The sequence below is a fragment of the Mesoplodon mirus genome (assembly GCF_964341445.2).
Source record: "Mesoplodon mirus genome assembly, chromosome: 13".
Taxonomy (NCBI): Eukaryota; Metazoa; Chordata; class Mammalia; order Artiodactyla; family Ziphiidae; genus Mesoplodon; species Mesoplodon mirus.
Window position 1 is genome coordinate 66071813 of NC_138989.1, and position 22050 is coordinate 66093862.

The 22050-nt window shown below is 47.3% G+C and overlaps 1 protein-coding gene across 1 annotated transcript in view; it reads right to left on the reverse strand.

Moving 5' to 3' along the window:
• Positions 1 to 22050, reverse strand: part of MYO5B (myosin VB) — a 385760-nt gene that overhangs the window by 55768 nt on the left and 307942 nt on the right. Inside the window, exons 18-21 of the mRNA XM_082641132.1 lie at positions 14355 to 14466; positions 8117 to 8328; positions 5992 to 6148; positions 3876 to 4115 (exon numbers count right to left, since the gene is read on the reverse strand). Of these exons, the coding sequence (XP_082497258.1) occupies positions 3876 to 4115; positions 5992 to 6148; positions 8117 to 8328; positions 14355 to 14466 (721 nt within the window). The remainder of the gene's footprint in view (positions 1 to 3875; positions 4116 to 5991; positions 6149 to 8116; positions 8329 to 14354; positions 14467 to 22050) is intronic.

A 22050-nucleotide genomic window follows, 5' to 3' on the forward strand; every position in this document is an offset into this window, starting at 1 on the left:
GTGGGAGATTCCTAACAGCTGCACATTTCCTGTTCCGGAGGCATGGTTTTAGAAAGGAGGATCCCAGAAGGGCCCAGCAGTTTCCTGCCTCATTCTCACGCCATGGAACCCATGGCTGCGCAGCTAAGCCTGGCACAGGGAGTGGTGAAGGGCACTTGCTCTCTCATAGACCCCGGAAACCCTCCCTGTGATGGCAGGCCAGGCTCCCTGGAGCTGCCTTTGTCAGTGTGACCCGAGACCTGGCCAGCTCTGTCCTCCAGCGAGGGCCCTTCCCTGACAGCAGGGGGCTGGGGATTTCCATATGGACCCCTGTTCTCCTCAAGCTCCTCAGACATCTTGAGAGTGTGCTTACTCTGCGCCACTGCTCAAGGGCACTGAACTACATGATTCACATCTATTAACTCATTCTCTTCTCACAAAAACCCTATGTAGTAAGGCTGATTAATATCTCCATTTCACAGTTGAGAAAACTGAGGCACAGAAGGACATAAAACTGTGACTTGTCACATACGATTTTTCAAATGTACATGGATGAAAAATATTAACTAATGTTTACTGAGTGCATACTAAGTACACTGAATCAAACTGATTTAAAAGGTAAATAAGTTTTTTTTAAGATTCCACATGTAAGTGATATCACATGATATTTGTCTTAGAAACAGAGTCACAGATGTAGAAAACAAACTTATGTTTACCAGGGGGGAAAGAGGGGAAGGATAAACTGGGAGATTGGGATTGACACATACACACTACTGTATATAAAATAGATAACTAATAAGAACTACTGTATAGCACAGGGAACCCTACTCGATACTCTGTAATGACCTATGTGGGAAAAGAATCTAAAAAAGAGTGGGTATGTGTATATGTATAACTTATCCACTTTACTGTATATCTGAAACTAACACAACATTGTAAATCAACTATACTCCAATAAAAATTTTTTTAAAATAGGAAAAAAAGAATCTTAATATGTTGTAAAATAAATAAATAAATAAATAAATAAATAAATATAGAGGTTACTGACTGAATCCATACATTTGCATCATATTTTCATATATGAAATAAAATATATTTAAATATAGCCTTATACTCATAAAGGTCTAAGGAACTTGACCCTCACTGTAAAAAATATTGTTACCTCAACTGGGCTTCTCACTCTACACGCTATGCTTGAATAAAGCCAGATTGATAGAGAGCCAAGTTCATAGGTTACATCATTTTGGCTGAAAAATGTCACACCACAGGCCTACACCAGGAACACTGCAAGAAATCATCCCAGGAACTGTCATTGAACTTACTGCTGAAGGATATTGTGAAGGATGTGGTTTATTACATCACAGATTCTGAAAACCCTCAGGAAAACTGTCTCAGCACCACGGACAGCTCCAAACCCTCCTAAACTCTTCCAACAGCTCTCAAGGGATCCTGTTCCCTTCTTTCTGTTTGCTTGGGAGCTTCGTGCAAATTTTGCATCTTGTCTCTTTAGTTGGGTGCACAAAACCTTAAACATGAATTCTGGGCACTAACCTTACCCTGGTTTTATCTTTCAGTTTCCTCCTTTGCTGACTTCTTGGCAGTGGGGATACTTTTTAAAAAAAAGCTCCCCCTGGTGATTCTTCATGGCAGTCTGGAGTTGGGAGCCACTTTACTAGCCACTTTATGGCATCAGTGAATTTTGGGGCTAGAAGTTAGAGATCTTAGGCCAATTGTCTCTGAGGAACTCAAGGCCTAATCAGAGATTCGGCCATAACCCCAAACTGTCAGCTCTGGTTGCACGTATAACTGAGACAGAACTCAAACCTCCATCCAGCTGGGACTTTGTCCACTACACCTCATGCTGCTCTGACAAATACTTTGGGATGCCTTCACCTATGTTGTTCCTGGCACACGTGTATCCTTTCCTCCTGGCTAAGAACCTTGTGTGTCCGGGGAGCAGCTGCCTGAGTTGTCTCCAGCCATAAAGAAAGAACAGAAACCCATTCACTTACAAAGGCTAGCCCTGCCTGCTAAGAGGCTGCAACAAAACAAGCCCTGGTGCCACGGACTACGCTGATGACTCCTCTCACGACACAGCACCAAGCATGTCCTTTGCCACTGGGTCACACACCCCACTGTCCAAGGACGACGCTGTCTATGCGAATGAACCCCGAACAAAGCTAAGGGTCTTCCTTGTCCTGAGGAATTCTCACACGTCTGAAGAATCCCCTAATACGCAGATATCCTAAAATTTGGTTGGAGGCAGCAGAACATTCTTTGGACCCAAACTGCCAGGTTTCAATCCGAGCCATGCTACTGACTAGCTGTGTGGCCTTGCGGGCTACTTAACCTCTCTGTGCCTGTTTAAAACGGGACTAATGTTAAATCTCACAGGGTTGTGGTAAGGATCAAATGAGTTAACACATGAGAACAGCGCCTAGCACACAGTCAGGCAACATGGGGAGGGACACAAGAAAGCAAGATCTAACCCACCCCCTCCCGCCTCTTCTCCTTACCCTCTGCACACAGGGCAACACCTGCCACTACTCACAGATGTTTGCCAAGCAGGAAGCTGAAGGCAAAAAGCTCTTTTAAAACTAGGCCTTTTAAATCTGCTTCTCTTTGATGTTCCAGCACATGGAGTATAAAATACCAGATTTATTCTTAACCTCTCAAGTCAACTTGAGAGATCAGCAATGCCAATGCAGGGCCCTGTGGCTGGAACCCAGGGCCGAGGCAGCCAGGCAGTATGTGGGGCTCCTGGCAGGGTGCAGCAGCGCCAACAAAATCTGCTCGTCCCTCTGCCTACACCTTGCTCAGAAGGTTAACTGGCACAATTTGACTATGCAAATGTCTTTCCTGGCCAGTCATCGATAGCCGTAATAATAATGATGATGATGGCAATGATGGCAATGATAATAACAATACAACCCTAGGTCCTCCTTGTGATTGTGTTTTCCAAATGGCTGATCCCAGAGTACAGACCTTTTCCTATCCACTCCTGATGCTCTGGGTAGATATGTCTTCCTCCCTGACCTGACCTATCACTGTGGGCCAACCAGGGCCAGGTATGTATTGAGTGGCCTCCATCCTGCACTGAGCTTTCTGTCTTGCTTCCCCACTAGGGAACCAAGTCAAATAAGACACCTGTAGAACTCACATACAGACAGACACCCAGGGTGACAATTTCTTCTCCAGAAGCCATCTTTTGCAAGAACAGAAAGGCAGGAACATTTAACCACTTTTGGGCTCCTGTTTAGGGCAGCTGGTTTAGGTATAAAATGGCTCATTTATTTTCTTGCCCTATTGGGATCATGAGAAGCTTAAAAAAGTGCCTAGCATAGAATAGGTACAATAAAACCAGTGACTGCCAAAGCACTGCCTGGTGGCCCAACTCCAGCTCTCTTCCTCCACACCACATACCACACGCCTTCAGCATGTTTCCCCCCTTCCTTTGCTCCATCTTCTTCTTTCTTTTCTCAGGAGGCACCTGAAACCCTCCAGGGCATTGCAAGAGCCTGGTCCTGAGGCCATTAATACCCTACGAGCAAGGTACCAGTGAGCCTGCTTTCAACTCTGGAAACCCATCTTAGCCACGACACAGGAAAGGACTGACACTTTAGTGACATTTGGGGTTAAAAAACCAGCATAACCCTCGTTATGGCTGTGGGATCAGAAGACCTGGGCTGGAGTGCTGGTTCTGGCACTTTCTAATTCTGTGACCTTGGCCAAGTGCTTGATGCCCCGATCCACAATTTGCTTATCTGTAAAATGGCCTCATGAAGTCTTGTGGGGATCAAATGAGAGCTCCCTGGGGAAGCCATGGGTCTCTCTCAAACATGCCCGTGGAGTCTCCCCACAGTCCCACCCCCTGGGTGGGAGCTCAAGGCACCAACCTGGTCATCGATCTTCCGCTGTAGCTGGACCACCTTGTTCTCCATGCCCACGTTGAGGCGTTTTAGGTGTTCTGCTGAGCGGGCCTCAATCTTGAGGGCCTTCAGCTCCTGCTTGGCCTTGAGCCTCCGGAAGCCGCACTGGATGACAATGGCCGCGCCCCGAAGCCGCTGGAAGGACCTGCGAGCCATCCAGCTCCGCACGTGCTTCTGGATGATGGTGGCCTTGTGCTCCCTGAGGACCTGGCAGGGGACAAGCACACACCTGATGGGTTTGCACTGCAGGACGGGAGCAAGGGGCTCATGTACTGCTCTGAGGAGAGAGCCAAGGTCAGTGAGAAGACAGCCTCCCTATGGCTTAGGGCTTTGGTGGCCATTTATTTTATAGAACAACTTGTAACTAAGTTTGGCAGCCTGTGTACCTACAGGAAATCAGCTGTCAAACTCTCCTTTCTAGTTTTCTGGGTTTTTTAAACTTTTTATTGGTTAGGAAACCACAGTCTAAAAACCTCAAAGTTGGAGGGGCTTAAGGATTATCCAGCTGATAAGCCCCCCATTCAACAGATGTGGATCCCCTCCTGGTGACGGTGAGCGGGAGAGATGAAGTGACACTGTCAAGTGAGATGGCTGAGTGGGTTAAATGGCTTACAATTACAAACTTGGCTTGCAATTCACTGTTTTTGTTTTTGTTTTTTTCCTATCCAGTTAAAGAACCACTCAGAAAATTAAAGCATCATCAGTGTTCTCACTCTAATGCCCTGCAAATAAATATTTGTGGAATGAATAAATAAACATGTTGAAAGACTAACATGCCCAGTATCACAGCTCTGAGATGAGCTGGGTTCAAACCCTAGTGCCTCTGAAATGCCACCTGTCCTATCCATGGTGACACCACACAGATGTCACCAATCTCCCAGGAATATTCACAGAAGCTTTTCCCACTGGCCCGGGTGGGCTCCATCTGGGGCCTAACCACGTTTGCTTTTTCATTATCAATGTAACGCTTTATAGTTTTATTACTTAGAAAATCATACCTTCTCTGATCACAGATGAGGTAGATGTTCATTTTAGGAAAACAAAAGACCATTTTAGACATTTCGTTCCAATCCATCTTTCATCTTAGCATTGAGCTTCAGTTGTGCGGGGCTGATCTGGTGGATGGGGTGTGTCCTGACTTGGGGCTACCTAACTGGGTCTTTCAGCTTCATTGGATAATGGCCCGGCAGGGAGGAGGTCAGGGTCCTTCTCCTGACCTCACCTCACTGGGCTTCAGGCTGCTAACCAGTTAAATGAAGGAGCTAGCCTGATGACTCCCAATACTGCCCCCTTCTCTCAAGTCTGTGTGAGCCCCAGATAGGTCACCAGACTCTGCGATGGGCTGACCGAGTGCCCTTGGGCAGGTGAGTCAGCTGCTCCGAGCATCTCACAGCCGTTGAAGGGGTACAGTGATATGCACCCTTCCTACCTGTGATACTTAATATGTGTCAACTTGACTGGCCACGGGATGCTCAGGTTAAAGACTGTTTCTGGGTGTGTCTGTGAGGATGTTTCCAGAGAGAGAAGTATTGGAGCCAGTGGGCTCAGCAAAGAGGACTGCCCTCCCCTGTGTAGTGGGCATAATCCCATCCATGGGGGGCCTGAATAGCACAAAAGGTGGAGGAAGGAGGAATCGCCTTCTTCCTGCCTCACTGTTGAGCTGGGACATTTCGTCTCATCTCCTCCTGCCCTCAGACTGGATGTGTACCATCAGCTCCCTTGTCCTCAGGCCTTCAGACTCGGGCTGAATTACACCCCTAGCTTTCCTGGGTCTCCAGCTTGTAGACAGCAGATGGGGGGACTGCTCAGCCTCCACGACTGCATGAGCCACCTCCTCATAATAAATACACACACACACACACACACACACAGATCCACGCATCTCCTATCAGTTCTGTCTCTCTGGAGAACTTCTGAGACACTACACCTCATGAGACTTTGGTTAGGATTCAGTGAGAACAGAGCTGTGAAATTACTTAGAAAAAAGGTAGACGCGCCCAAGAAACATTTATGTTGGTGCCAACCCATGTGCTGCTGCTTCATTCTGAGTTTACAGCCTGAGTCCCTCAGGGTGGCTACACACCTGGTGGTAGATTCTCCGTACAAACATGCCCCGAGCGAAGGCCTGGATGACGACGGTGGCCCTGTGGACCCTCCGGTAGGCCTGGCGAGCCCTCCGCATGCGGTACTGCTTCTGGAGCACCACGGCCACCCGGGTCCTCCGCAGATGCTCGGCCAGCCTGGGGAGGGAGAGAGCGGTGGGCCAGGCTGACGGAGGCCTCTGGGTCCCTCTCGAATGCGAGCCCCACCCGCCCTGGCCCTGCCTGGACACCACAAGGGCAAGCCAACTCTCATCACCGTTACCGACTGTAGCAAGGCCTTGGGGACTTGAGGCTCAGCTCAGAACAGCAGAATTGGCTTCCCCCGTCGTGTGAAAAACGTCTTTCCACATATTTACAATTCAGTCTAAGTCTGATCATCTCTGATCCTCATCTGTCCACTCCCCCACCCGCCAGCCCCTCCTGCAACCTGGGCAGTCCTCAACGACATCACATGTTCACACCCCCGTCTGGTCCCTGGAGCTTATTGGGTGTGGAGAGGTCAGGAGCCGTGTCTCAAGCATCCTTGTACCCCTACATCCAGTACAGGGCCTGGCATAGTAGCACACGGTAAGTATTTGCTGAATGAATAAAACCTTCTCAGACCTGCAGCGACCCCTCTTTGTTTTCTCATCTCCCAGCCCGTTCTGCTGGGGATGCACTGCACATGGGCATCTACTTTCCTCTGTTTCATTTCCGCATTCTCCATCTCACCCCTCAAGACAGACATAAAGTCAGTCCAACACTTTTTACCCTCCTCTGGGGCTTTGTTTGGTATCAGGCTCATAGCAAATGCTCAACTAGAGAGTCAGAATATCAAGAGCTAGAAAGGGCCTTGGAAATCATCTAGCGCAGCTCCAGAGTGTGAGGTGACCCACTCGGCCCTGCTCTACCTGCTGAAATGAGTCCGATTCCTGGTCCAGCTCTCCCTGAGCAGTCTCTCTAGAATACAAACACCCTGCAGGGAGAATGCAGGCCAGCTCGCTGCCCATGTCAGAGCCCCTGGCACAAGGGTGCTCAGCGGTGCCCTGACTGTGGATGATGACTTGGTGTTGATACTACTGACAACCTTCTCATTTCTGTAGCTTTTGTTCCAGAGACCATCTCTCAGCTCTTCACAGGTAAATTAATGGCGTTCATCATCTCCAGTTCTGCTCGGATAAACAGCTAACAGCAAGGACAGGAGCGGGAGCTGGAGTAACCTTCTAACTTTATGGTACAAAGGGTGCCTGCTCTGGGCTTGCTTTATATATTCGAGCAGAGATGCCTGAGCAGCCACTTCTGAAACTTTGGCTTCCAAATGCAAGGCTTCCTGGCAATTACTGTCATTTCTCCAAGGAAATCCGGATCTGCAGAGGTCACTGATTTTGAACTAGGGCTGGGTCCAAAATCTGATGACCTGTGTAAAGGTCCAGGGATGGGTCTCGTGGCGGGGGTGTCCTCCACGCCTATCCCTCTGCTCTCTGGAGATGCTTATACCGCTTTAGCGTTTCATCAACCCAATGACATCACTGAGGAGGGGACGTTTAAAGTAAAGTAGCTTCTTCTGCATGGTGTTGGGCTGGGTCAGGGCAGCCGACTGGCTTCAGGCTCTGCCCCTAGGTAGCTGCTTGTGGTCAGACAAGTCTCGCCCTCTCTGTGCTGGCTGAGTGCAAGAACTCATAGAAGGGACCTCCCTGGGTCTTGCCAGCCCTATTTACCAAACTCCCAAGGGATTTTGAAATTGGTGGTATAAATCACAAAGCTGAGTGTATGTTAACTGTGACAGAAAGGCTGAAATTGTCTCTCTTTCTAGAAGAAGATGGTTTTACTTAAGTGTTTAAGCAAAGGGCAAATGGAGGTTTTGAGGGAAAACCAGCCAGTGCTAGCCTAGAACAGGGACTGGGGGAGGCAAGAGACCTGGGACCTAGACCTACACGCTCACGTGAGACGGGCAGGAGAGAGAGTGCCCCAGCCGCTGGGGGAAGCCGGATGTGGACAGGGCCCAGCGGGAACCACTCTAACTACCGGGGCTGAGAGAGGCCAGCCAGCTCGGGGCTGGCCCCAGCCCCCTGCCCCTCCACCCTCACCGCCAATCTGCTACCTTAGATGTGCCCTAGCTCAGCTCACCTGCGGGCCAGGTGTCCTCGGCAGTACCTCTGCAGAGTTAAGGTAGCTGCCTTCAACCTGCGGTATTTCACCTTCTGCAGCCAGCCCCGGACGGTTTTCTGGATCATGATGGTGGCTGCCCGGAACTTGTCAGCCCGAAGCTTCTCCAGGTAGGCCACCTGGCCTGCCCGGAAGAAGATCTTGGTGCGGCCAAACTGGAACTTGTCAGGATCCTTTACAAGGCAAGGAGGGGAGGTGGTTCACCATCCGTGAGCAGGAAGGGAAAGCCCCCTACCACCCCAGGTCCTCTGACGCACAGTTCCCTTGCCAGGTGTCACATGCCCCTGCTCCTTCAACAAATGCTGAGAGTTAGTGTGTTAACAGACCCCGAGCCTGTCCCTACTACTGGTCAGACACTGAATGCAGCCGTGAAAAAGATCCCTGTCCACCAGCAACTGACATCGCTGTGAGGGCAGCCAGACAAGCAAACAAGGACACAGTACATTTCAGGCAGGGCTGAAGATTACGAAGACAATAAACTAAGGGCTGGAGGATGGGATGGAGATGTTGAAATAGGCTAATCGAGCAAGGCATTTCTATGGAGGTGATGTTTAAGCAAAGGCCTGAATGAAGTGAAAGGAGGCAGGTGTGGGAAATTACGAATATATTGCAAATAACCCCCAAATACATTTTATTTGGTTTCTAACTATGTTGTGAGGTTTTTTCAGACATATAATTACTATCTTTAATTACATCTATTCAGGTTAAAGTTAATTGCCCTTCCCTGCGCTCACCCTGGTGGATAAGGGAAGATGACCCAGCCATGTGTATGCGGATGAGCCTGGGCTAGAATATTCGATAGGTAACTCATGATAACTGAGCACTCTTTGTAAATAAACTTCATCTAATTTTGCTCACTTGGCATGAAGACCATAATTAAGGAGGAGATAATGAGCGAAGGTCTAAGGAAAACACACACACAAGGATACATTTCATGTTGACAAATGGCTTTGAAATAATGCTGAGTCACCACTCTTCACGGCCAAGCCCTGGATGGCTAACAGGAACCTGGCTCCATGCACAGGAAAGCCAGGCTGCCTGAGCCGTGGCTAAGCTGGGACACAGCATCTGGCTAGATCGTCACTGACTGTCCCCTCCATGGTCGGGCTGCCGGTGAAGCTGGGAGGAGCGAGTTGTGAGGACCTGGTTCTCATCCCCACATCTGCTCAGGGCCCTCAGCTCACGCCGGGAGGAACAGGGGCTGGACTGGGCGGGGAAGCTTTGAAGTGGCCGAGGCCTTGCCTGCACCACTGACCTGGCTGGGGAGACTCCTCTTCAGTGAGGTGGGCTCCAGAAGCAAAAGGTGGGCGGCTCAGCCCTCACAGTCGGGGGACAAGCCTGGCTACTAGGCCTTTAGCAGAGCTAGGGCCTGGGGGGTGCCTGCTGCATCTCAGGAACCACAGTACACAGGCTCCGTTTCCTATTCTGGAAAAAACCACCAGGGAAAGGGCAGTCTGGTTCACAGAGCCACAGTTTTTACAAATGAGGATCTCTCTGAAGGTCCTGCCTGCTACAGCCATCACCACTGCCCTGATGGCTGCACTCCCCTTCCCCAAGGTGTCTTGAGAACTTCTACCCCAGGCCTGCTTTCTGTAACCCCTAGAACTGGCTATACTCTTTAAATACCGATCAGAGGTTATCTTTGGAGAACGCTTCTCCAGTAATCAGAGACTAAGGGAGTAGAAAGGAATCTTAGCAATCTACCCCAAGCCACTGCTTTTATTTTACAGATGCCTAGAAGGTTGAGGTGACTTGCCAAAGGTCTCACTGATAATATCAAGGAATAGAACCCGAGACCCAGGACTCCCAGGCCAGAGGTCTCTTACAAGACCACGCCATTTCTCTAGTACCATCTCCTTCTCACGCTCCTCACATACATACTTCCTCATGCTCTCTGGGTCTCAGTAGATGCTAGTTAATAAGCTCCTTCACTGTCAGGATGAAGGTTCAGGTTTGCATGACGGCCAGTGACGTCTATAACCAACACTAGATAACCATCTGTCCTGGAGGGCAGGGCCCACCTAGTACACTCTTTCAATAACCCTCACACTGACCACTCCAGGTTAGTACATAGGAAGAACTCAATACACATTTGTGGAGTTAAAGAAAAAAAAATTCAGGCTAAAGATGGAGGTATTCCTACAATCCTTGCAAGATGAGACTATCACTCATGATCAACCTCATGATGTAGCCCCTGCCCCGTGGCTGCCGGCCAATGAATGTGGCTGGTAAGTGCCTACTGCCTGGCCTACAGGCCACCTTCGTCACTGCTTCTCTCCTAATCACTCTGCTCTAAAATGTACTATGACATAAATCACAGCAAGATCCTTTTTGAACCACCTCCTAGAGAAATGGAAATAAAAACAAAAATAAACAAATGCGACCTAATGAAACTTCAAAGCTTTTGCATAGCAAAGGAAACCATAAACAAGACCAAAAGACAACCCTCAGAATGGGAGAAAATATTTGCAAATGAAGCAACTGACAAAGGATTAATGTCCACAATTTACAAGCAGCTCATGTAGCTCAATATCAAAAAAAACAAACAATGTAATCCAAAAATGGGCAGAAGACCTAAATAGACATTTCTCCAAAGAAGATATACAGATTGCCAACAAACACATGAAAGAATGCTCGACATCATTAATCATTAGAGAAATGTAAATCAAAACTACAATGAGATATCATCTCACACCAGTCAGAATGGCCATCATCAAAAAATCTAGAAGCAATAAATGCTGGAGAGGGTGTGGAGAAAAGGGAACCCTCTTGCACTGTTGGTGGGAATGTGAATTGTTACAGCCACTATGGAGAACAGTATGGAGGTTCCTTAAAAAACTACAAACAGAACTACCATATGACCCAGCAACCCCACTACTGGGCACATACCCTGAGAAAACCATAATTCAAAAAGAGTCATGTACCAAAATGTTCACTGCAGCTCTATTTACAATAGCCCGGACATGGAAACAACCTAAGTGTCCATCATCGGATGAATGGATAAAGAAGATGTGGCACATATATACAATGGAATATTACTCAGCCATAAAAAGAAATGAAATTGAGTTATTTGTAGTGAGGTGGATGGACCTAGAGTCTGTCATACAGAGTGAAGTAAGTCAGAAAGAGAAAAACAAATACTGTATGCTAACATATATATGGAATCTAAGAAAAAAAAAGTCATGAAGAACCTAGGGGTAAGATGGGAATGGAGACGCAGACCTACTAGAGAACGGACTTGGGGATGTGGGGAGGGGGAATGGTAGGCTGTGACAAAGTGAGAGAGTGGCATGGACATATATACACTACCAAACGTAAGGTAGATAGATAGTGGGAAGTAGCTGCATAGCACAGGGAGATCAGCACGGTGCTTCGTGACCACCTAGAGGGGTGGGATAGGGAGGGTGGGAGGGACTGAGACGCAAGAGGGAAGTGATATGGGAACATGTGTATATGTACAACTGATTCACTTTGTTATAAAGCAGAAACTAACATACCACTGTAAAGCAATTATACTCCAATAAAGATGTTAAAATAAATAAATAAAATAAAATAAAGTAAAATGTACTAGGCACGTTCCTGGAGAGGGCAGGGAGCTGGCATGTGCCATTTTAGGCTAACGTGTGGCTTTGCCAAGTCTCAGTTGCTTGAAGTCCCAAGTCACTTAGCATTGGTGACCAGAAGATGTGGTCCCCCAAAAAGGGAATAAACAAACAAAAAAAGGAAATAGAAGGTCACTAGGGAAGTCTTAATGCACTGATCCTATTCCATCTCTAGGAAGGGTAGTTATACAGTGACATTAATTAATCAGTCAGACTCAGCGGGTGATGTGGTTTAGACTGTGGGGGCTCCTGAGTCACCTTGGGCAATTTATATCAGCTGCCTGTGCCTCAGTTTTCCTCAGCTGTGAAACAGGCATCATGTTGTATCTTTCTCGTAAGGAAATGTTAGGATGAGATGAAGTGTGTGAAGCAGTTAGAAAAGTGTCTGACTCCTAGTAAGTGCTTAATAACTGTGAGCTACTGGTGGCAGGTTTCATCAGGACAAGCTCATGTCACCCATGCAGCCACTTGCACAAAGAGCAAAAGAGCTCACATCAGAGCTCCTGTGATGACCAGTTACTGTGCTGGGAACAAATGACAGTGGGGCCCTTGCCATTTAGTTGTTCAGAGTCTGGTGAAATGAAAAAGAAGCCCTTAACTACAATACAAGGGGAGAAACGCAAAAATGGAAGACAGGGGCTTCCCTGGTGGCGCAGTGGTTGCGAGTCCGCCTGCTGATGCAGGGGACACGGGTTCGTGCCCCCGTCTGGGAGGATCCCATATGCCGCGGAGTGGCTGGGCCCGTGAGCCATGGCCGCTGAGCCTGCGCGTCCGGAGCCTGTGCTCCGCAGCGGGAGAGGCCACAGCAGTGAGAGGCCCGCGTACCGCAAAAAAAAAAAAAAAAAAAAAAAAAAAAAGGAAGACAGAAGTTGAGAAGTGTTAGCCAGTGACTAACTCCCTCTGGGAGGCCAGGAACAGGCTTCAAAGACCAGAAAGCATTTTAGAGCTCAATCTAGAGGGAAAGTAAAACCTGGCCGGACAGGTAAAAGAGGGAAAAAGCACTTCAGGCAGAGGAAACAGCACGTATTCACATACTTTAGGGAATTCACTTGTTCACTCATTCCATGAATGTTTGGTGAGTTACTTCTGTGTGTCAGGCTCAGTACTCATAACTAGGGGAGAGTGTCAATACAAAGACCATCCTCTGAAAGAAAGGAGACACATCTGGAGCACAAGACAGCATGGTATGGGCTCAGAGAGTGCTGGATTGAGGAAACCGGGAGGGCTGAGTTGGCACAGAAGCTGGGCATTAACAAGCCAGTGGCCTGAGTGTATCAAGAGCAGGACGGGGCAGTGGTACTTGGTCCTGCTAGCTGGAGGGGAGCTGAGTGGGGGAAGCTGAGTCAGCCCGTCTGACCTGGGCCCCCTCCAGGGTACCCTCTGTTTGGGAAGCAGCAGTTCTGCTGGAAGCTTGGAGAAATCCAGGGAAGGCAGAGGAAATGTGGAACTACAGTCTGGAGAAAGGAGAAGGCAGCCCCATGGCAGAGCGGGCTACTTGTGAGCCTTGATTACATGAAGAGGCTCCTGGTACCGGTAGAGAAGGAAGACTCCCGACGCTCCACATCAACCAGAATCAGCTGACCTTGAACACATTTTTCTCACCCGTTGAAAGAGGACATGTTGAAATGTAAACACTGACAGATACACCACAGCAAAAACCTCAATTAACCAGAGTCCAAAGAACCAACTGCAACCTTCAATTAACGAGACTGTCATCCTCTTACTCTCTATGGAATATTCAGCACCGTATTCTGCACTGTCTACCGCCACAGACCTGAGCTGCTAAGACAATGCTGAGGGTGACTGTGTCACTTTCACAAAATAACATATGGCCTTAAAAGCTGATCATCTGGCAATGAGCTATACTCCAGGTGAACAGATATTCCTAGCAAAACAATACTTAGAAATTAAAAAATTTAGATGTAATTCTCTTACCTTCTTAAAGGAAGATTTTTGATATAATTTAGCCCTTTATTGAGACCATGAAGTACCATACTCTGCTGTAATCCCTGGATACTCTGGAACTAAGAAATATTCAAGGATCTGCCCCTCACTAAAGGCCCCCAAGAGCTCTGCTGTGTGTCAGCTGTTGAGTTCAGATTGTTTCAAATAAAATGAAATCCACTGCCTTATTTAAAACAGGCATCTGGGGGTGGGCCTGAGGCTGGCTCTGCAGTGAGGAAGCTACCAGAAGCGCAGCTATTTTCCCCTCCGCTGGCTTCCAGGCTGTGCCCGGGCTCCAGATCAGAGCCCCTGGGTGGGTGCACTGGTGCCGGCGGGCTGAGCTGTGGAGCCCCAGGCTTTGGGGAAGCCAGAGAACCCGGCCAGCAGCTTGTAGCCAGGAGCAGCCTCATCATGACCCCCAGCGTGCTGTATAAACAATTTCATTTTCTGTGTGAGCTGTGATGTGAGAAAGGCTAGAAAGTTCTCCAGGCAGGTGAAAGGGCTTCTCCTTTACAGTTGCTGACGCAGGCAAATGGATTAATATCTCAGGAACAGTTTCAATACGAGGGATGAAGACCAAAAAGGCAGTTAACACCTCCCCCACCCCCCTGAGCCTCCCCTGGAGCCCAGCAGTCGGGCAGTGCCCAGCTCACCTTAATGAGGCTCTCCAGCACAGACTTGCAGATGGCCTTTTTATCTGTGTTGGCGAGCTCCTTCTTCTTGACCAGCACCCGATACCGGTTGTAGAAGTCATGGTAGGCCCACCTGGAGGGAAAACCGGTGCATCAGGGGACACATCCTGCCTCTCGGCCACACAAGGGCCATGGGTGATCTCAGACAGCACCCCATGGGGTCAGTATGCCTGGCACAAAGCCCTTCTCAGAGCAGCAAAACACGTTCCGGGGCATTCTGTTCTCCCTTGGTGCCTTCTGAGAATTTCAGTGTGTAGTTAAGTTATAGAATCATGGCTGGAAGACTGAAAGAAAAAGAAAGCATTGGAGGCTCCCCTGGGAGGGCTGACCAGAGGCAGAACCACTCACTGGGGGTTTCTGCCCCAAAACGTGGAGCTCCACTCCATTGCTGCTGGAATGGGGGGAGGCTTACCTGGAATGCAGCTTGATTTCTCTTCTTACAAAACTAAAACTAGTATAGCTCATTGAAAACTTTCTAATGCAGGAAAGCATACATTAGCAAATAAAGAGAGGCCATATTCTAAGCCCTGGAGATACACTGTTCACACATGTTGGTATAGTTTAGAAGGAGGCATTTTTCTCCCACAAGTAGACTTTATGATTCCACACCACCCCCGCTGTTTATTAGAGTAATGCAGGCCCACTGTAAAGAAAATGTCCATCAATGCACATAAAATAAAGAGCACTTATCATTTCACTACGTTTTAAGTAAGTGCTGTTCTGGTACATTCTGGAAGGAAATCTTTAAGAGAGCCTTAAGTTTATCCCTTGGCCTCTGAGGAGATCTCTACTTAAACAAATGCAGTCTTTTCAATGACCAAAGACATGATTTTCCAGGCAGGCTCTGACCCTTTCTCCCGAAAGCTACCTCAATTCACACGATGCTCACACTCTCCTCGCTTCTCATCTCAGTTTTCAGGGGACACTCACAGCCTTTGCGTGGAACTCAGTTCTGTCGCAGCACAATCCTACTTGAAGGAGACTCTGAATTTGCAGTCTAAGTCCCTCTGAAGGCGAATTCAGCCCATCTGTCCCCACTCCCTCTGAGTCCTCAGAGGCATCAAGAGATGCTCACCCCTTCAGAGGCATCAGGAGATGCTACACACACACTCTGTCTTCAGGTCCACATGCTGTCCACGTTGCCCATTTGGAAATCATGTAGGTGCTGCCTGGAGGTCGTGTGTTACCATTTACCATCACCTGTGGCCTTGTTGAGTGACTGTCCAGTTATTCAATCTCCCTCATTCTAAAGTATTAATACAGAATAAACGGATTGCATCCCTTCTCCTGGAGCACATTCGCTTTTAAAAGGGATCCCTTAGAAATTTTATCCAAAGAAATGAGTACTGTGGAATATCAGGGGCCACTTCAGGCGGTGGACACTGTCTTGGAAGCAGGTTCTTCTAGAGCTGCTCCCCTTGCCCTCCACAGTCGCATGCCAGTGTGGTCCTTGGGTTCCCCCTCCCTCCCAGGCCACCCATCTCCACTCCCTGGGACGAGAAGGAAAACAGACTGAGCTCAGAGCCTCTCCCTGCCTTTGTAAACACTCGCCTGGTTTGGTGGAAGACTTCTAACACAGCAACACAGCTACGGGTCTCAGAGAAGGTACAAATAACAAAACGGCTTTTTATCCCATCTCTTTTTTTCTCTACATAAAATGGCTTGTGCCTTACCTTTTTTTAAATAACAGCTTGAGATATAACACACATACCGTAAAGATGTACCTTTTTAAAAGTATACAATAGTTTTTTAGTACCTTCACAAAGTCGTGCAACTATCCCCAATGTTGAATTCCAGAACATTTCCATCACCCCCAAATGAAACCCGACACCTATTATAAGTCACTCCCTGTTCTCCCCTCCCCCCAGACCCTGACATCCACTAATATACTTTGTTTCCATGCCCTTTACCTTTTCAATGGGTCCTGTCTGTCACAAATGCAAGGTCACAGGGGAATGACAGCATCTGTTCTGCTCGGAGCTGACCAGGTGTGCGCATGGCCCTGCTCCACGGGCTCACGATGTGTGGGTTCCCCCCTTCAGGAGGGTGGGGGGCGGAGGGTGCTGTTATCGGGCCCAGGTAGCATTTCTGCTGCTCTGTGCCCTTTGGGACCATGAACGAAACCCACCTAATTACTGGAAATCTCTACCAGGAAGCTTTAAAAATGGAAACACTTAAGGTTATTTGCCCAGCTAAATGTTGCTTCAATGATTTCAATCAGGCACAGTAAATGTCAAGAAAACTCCGAAGCCCTGACCGATCTAATACTGGTGGCCCAGGAACAGAGAGCTGGATGGATAAGCTGCAAATTAGACGTGCATTTTGGTTTTAATACATGCAAACACTGTTGAATTTTTTCCAGGCTCTTTCTGCACCAGCCCCCAAGTTTTAAACATAGACCATTCTGTTTACTGATACTTCCACGTGGGGCAAGATGGATCTGGGCAAGAATCAAAGAGAATGAAAAGTGTCCTTACTCCCCATGCCCACCATCAGTGTTTCACCCGGGTCATGCACTCCTTCCTGCCCGCCCAGCGGGGTGTGGGCTCTCCCTTCAAGGTGGCTCAGCACTTTCGGCGTGGCTTTCTGAGGCCACTTTCCACCTCCTGCAGTTCGGTTAGCCATGTCCTCATCTGTCTTGTTTCTCACTATGAGTTTGCAATTTCTCTGGGGAAATAATTAGAGCAGCGTTTCACTGGGCTAAAAACCTTCAATGCTTCTAATTTGAAAACCACTTACTGCTGACAGTTCCATAACTCAGGGAGGTTACAGCCTCCAGAGATAACGAGGGAGTAGGGAGATGTGACCCCAATACAGAAAAAACTTGGAGGACGGGAGGAGAGAAGCCTGCTGTGACACTGACTGGCAGTGTGACCTTAGGCAAGTCACAGACTGGACACCTCACCTCCCCTGTCTGCAAGTGGAGAGAACATCACCCGCCTCACGAGTACCTCCCAGGACTTCAGTAGCCAGTGAGCTCACGGAGGTGGCGGGTTTGGAAAGCTGCAATGCTTCCTAAAGACCTAAGTTACTCTCCCTTCCCATCCAAGCCCTGCCCCTTTTCTTTAAAAGGCCGCCTCAGATGCCTGCATCAGGGTGACACCAATGGGGGAGGAGGGTGCAGAAAGCAGCCCTTCCACAGAGAAGGGCTTGGGTTGGCACTCCCTCATGGGGTACCACAACAGGGTCCGGGCATGTATGTGTCCTTCACCAAAGGAGCCAGAATCAAATGTGGATTCCGTTTTCTGTGGACCTCTGTGCTCTTAGAAATGAAATCTTCACAGGAAAGGCTCCCTCATCCGTAAGAGGAAAACCTTCCAAGGGAATCTAAATAGAATATGTGATTCTTTTTCCAAAAGTAGAATTTCTTAACAAGACTCTCTGATTTGGCAGGAACATCTGGATGGAGGTTTTCTGTGGGCATGTAAAAGTTAGGAAAGACCGCTTATTATCACCACAGGTACCCAAGGTTTCCCCTGGAGCTTATGTACCACGAAACCTCTCTCTCTCATAGCATTTGACGTATTCCCGTTTCCCTGTGGGACACAGAGCTTTCTGCGTTGTACTGTGGATATTTTTTCTACATGCTAGCTTCTCTGTTGGACTTGTGCCTCCTTCGGCCAAGCTCAGATACGTCTTCTGATACTTTTTTAAAACCTCCCAGCACCTATCATGCATGGTATCTTAACCCGCAGTCACTTACTACATCTTAAAAACTCGGTATTTTCTGAGCTTTAAAATGGCTGGAACCCAGTGTTAAACTTTTCTCTCTACCAGAGTTTCTCAAGGAGGGTAGGAATGGCTCTGGGGCAGACACTTCCTCAGTGCGTGGGACAGTTCCCTAGGACACAGGACACAGAGCATCTTTCCACCGTTACCCACCACCCCCTTCATCAAGATACGCAAAAAAGTTCCCAAACATTTGTGGAATGTGTATTATAAAACACAGTCCTGGTCCAAGGAACCTTAAGAACAATGGACCATGACTGCCATCGGCCTCTGCAGTGTGAATCTGCTTCCTCCCAGTCCCCGCCCCCCCCCCCCACATTGGGTGGCCCTGGAGACACCCTCTCCCAGGCATCTCTGTGGCCGATGGCCTGCGAGCCTCTTTTAAGCCCACCCTGGGCCCAGCTGCTCTTCCATTCTCTTCCATATTAGCAGTGGGAGAAGAGCTCCCATCCTAAGTGTATTCCAGGCCTCAACTGTGGCCCCAACCCTGGGCTATGTGGAGTCGTAGGGGCCTCAGAGACAGGACTCACCCAGCCCTGTTCTCTCTGGATTCAGACTCGCATGCCAGGGGTCTGGCTGAATGTCCCAGACTTTAATATCGTGTTTTCTCTGAAATAGAGGCCTACTTCACCCTATGTGTCTCTGGTCTGCTGGGGAGCAGGCACGCCAACAGGTAGAGTGGTCACAGCTGGGTGTGGGGAAAGCCCAGGACCTGTGACGGCTCCTGGGAAGAAGTGGAAGCAGGCACGGTGGATGAGCTGCCTCAGGTCAAGGGTTCAGCAGAGCCCACCAGTCTGGAAAGGTGCTTCCTCGTTACAAGCTCCTCAGGCCTCAAGACAGTATGTGGTGGAGCACATGCAGTGGGGTGATGTTCTGCTTGACTGAGTTCCCATCTGGAGCCTGATACTGCACCTAACATCTACACGTGGGGATGCCCCACAGAAGAACACGCTTGCCTGCAGGGCCCCAATGGAGCAGTGTGTACAATGGGGTGGATCTGCAAAGGTGGCAGCACTTTGCTTCCTTCTCTTGGACAGGCTTCCTCATGTGGGGACTGGCTGGTGTAGACAAGCTGAATCTCTCCAGTAAGACCAGAGTATGAGGCTAAGTCACACAACTTCTCTGACATCAGGCCACAAGAGGAATCCGTGAAGATGGCATGTCAGGTTATCACAAGGACCCCTAAGAAAAAGGTGACGAATCCATCAGGGCTTTTCAGGTCAGGATTAGGTGGGTTAACCTGTACTTTGACACACCTCACGGCCCTGTGACATTCAACTTAGGCAAAGATCCTGGTCATGCCGACACGGAACATAAGGGGTTATGCTTCTCTTCTAGTTTGAGAAACTTCAGGAGCCTGTGAGCCCCAGGGGCTGGGGGGTGGGGGGGCTGGTCCCCTCCAGTGTTTCACACACTGGCCAACAGACATTTGTGGGGCAGAGGTGTTTAGCCATGCTGAGATGCCCGTTAACCAGGACCAACAGAGTCTGTATAGATACGAGTTGCAGAAACAATTTTCATGATGGACACCAAGCACCATACTCTTCTCTTGTTCTCCCTTTTGAAGAAACAACCCAGCGGAGAAATAAATGATGTTGGATGAAGGAGTTTTCCTTGGAACTATATCAAGAATGGACAAAATTTTCCAAGGAACACAGGAGAACGAGGTCAGAGGAGAGGGCACTTTGTAGAAGACTCACAAGTGAAGGCATCCTTAACCCCTGGCCATGTGGTATGACGACTCCACCCCTTTCTATCTGTGAGGATTTAATCTGATCATTTAACTCTTAAGGGATCTGTTTTGTCACCCTAAAATGGGGTGACACCCCCTTATCTTGCCTAACAAGAGTCAATATGGTCTGTTCAACAAATGGTACTGGCACAACTGGTATCTGTATGCAAAAGCATGAGGTCGGACCTCTACTTCACAGTACACATAAATTAACCCAAAATGGACTAAAAACCTAAACCTATAAAACTCTTAGAAGAAAACACAGGTGTAAATCTTTGTGACCTTGGATTGGACAAACAATCTCAGAGGAAAAAATAGATACACTGGACTCTTGCTAAATGAAAAGCTTTTATGCTTCAAAGGACACCATCAAGAAAATGAAAAGACACCCCACAGAATGCGAGAAAATATTTGCCAGTCATATATCTGATAAGGATCTAGTATCTAGAATATGTAAAGAACTCCTACAACTCAACACCAAAGAGACAACTAACCCAATTTAAAAATAGGCAAGTGATTTGCATAGCATTTCTCCAAAGAAGATATACGAATGGCCAATAAGCACATGGAAAGATGCTCAACTTCATTAATCACCAGAGAAATGCAAATCAAATCACAGTGGGATGCCACTTGACACCCACTAGAGTGGCTATAATAAAAAAGACAGACAATAACAAGTGTTGGCAAAATGTATAGATATGGGAAGCCCCATCCATTGCTGAGAATGTAGAATGGTGCAGCCATGCTGGAAAACAGTGGCAGTTTCTTGAAAGAGTAAAGAGTTATCATATTACCCAGGAATCCTACCTCTAGGTACAAATAGGAGAAAGAAGATACACATGCATACAAAACTATGTACATGAATATTCAGAGCAGTATTATTCATACTTGTTAAGAAATGCAAATAATTCAAATGTCCATACAAAAACAAGACCCATATATATGCTGTCTACAAGAGACCCACTTCAGACCTAGGGACACATAAAGACTGAAAGTGAGGGGATGGAAAAAGATATTCCATGCAAATGGAAATCAAAAGAAAGCTGGAGTAGCAATTCTCATATTAGACAAAATAGACTTTAAAACAAAGACTATTACAAGAGACAAAGAGGGACACTACATAATGATCAAGGGATCAATCCAAGAAGAAGATATAACAATCATAAATACTTATGCACCCAACATAGGAGCACCTCAATACCTAAGGTAAATACTAACAGCTATACAAGGGGAAATCGACAGTAACACAATCATAGTAGGGGACTTTAACACCCCACTTTCACCAATGGACAGATCATCCAAAATGAAAATAAATAAGGAAACACAAGCTTTAAATGATACCTTAAACAAGATGGACTTAATTGATATTTATAGGACATTCCATCCAAAAACAACAGAACACACATTCTTCTCAAGTGCTCATGGAACATTCTCCAGGATAGATCATATCTTGGGTCACAAATCAAGCCTTGGTGAATTTAGGAAAATTGAAATCGTATCAAGTACCTTTTCCGACCACAACGCTATGAGACTAGATATCAATTACAGGAAAAATTCTGTAAGAAATACAAACATATGGAGGCTAAACAACACACTACTTAATACCCAAGAGATCACTGAAGAAATCAAAAAGGAAATCAAAAATACCGAGAAACAAATGACAATGAACACACAACAACCCAAAACCTATGGGATGCAGCAAAAGCAGTTCTAAAAGGGAAGTTTATAGCTATACAAGCCTACCTTAAGAAATAAGAAACATCTCAAATAAACAACCTAAACTTACACCTAAAACAATTAGAGAAAGAGGAACAAAAAAGCCCCAAAGTTAGCAGAAGGAAAGAACTCATAAAGATCAGATCAGAAATAAATGAAAAAGAAATGAAGGAAACGATAGCAAAGATCAATAAAAGCTGGTTCTTTGAGAAGATAAACCAAATTGATAAACCATTAGCCAGACTCATCAAGAAAAAAAGGGAGAAGACTCAAATCAATAGAATTAGAAATGAAAAAGGAGAAGTAACAACTGACACTGCAGAAATACAAAGGATCATGAGAGATTACTACAAGCAACTATATGCCAATAAAATGGACTACCTGGAAGAAATGGACAAATTCTTAGAAATGCACAACCTTCCAAGAATGAATGAGGAAGAAATAGAAAATATGAACAGATAATAACAAGCACTAAAATTG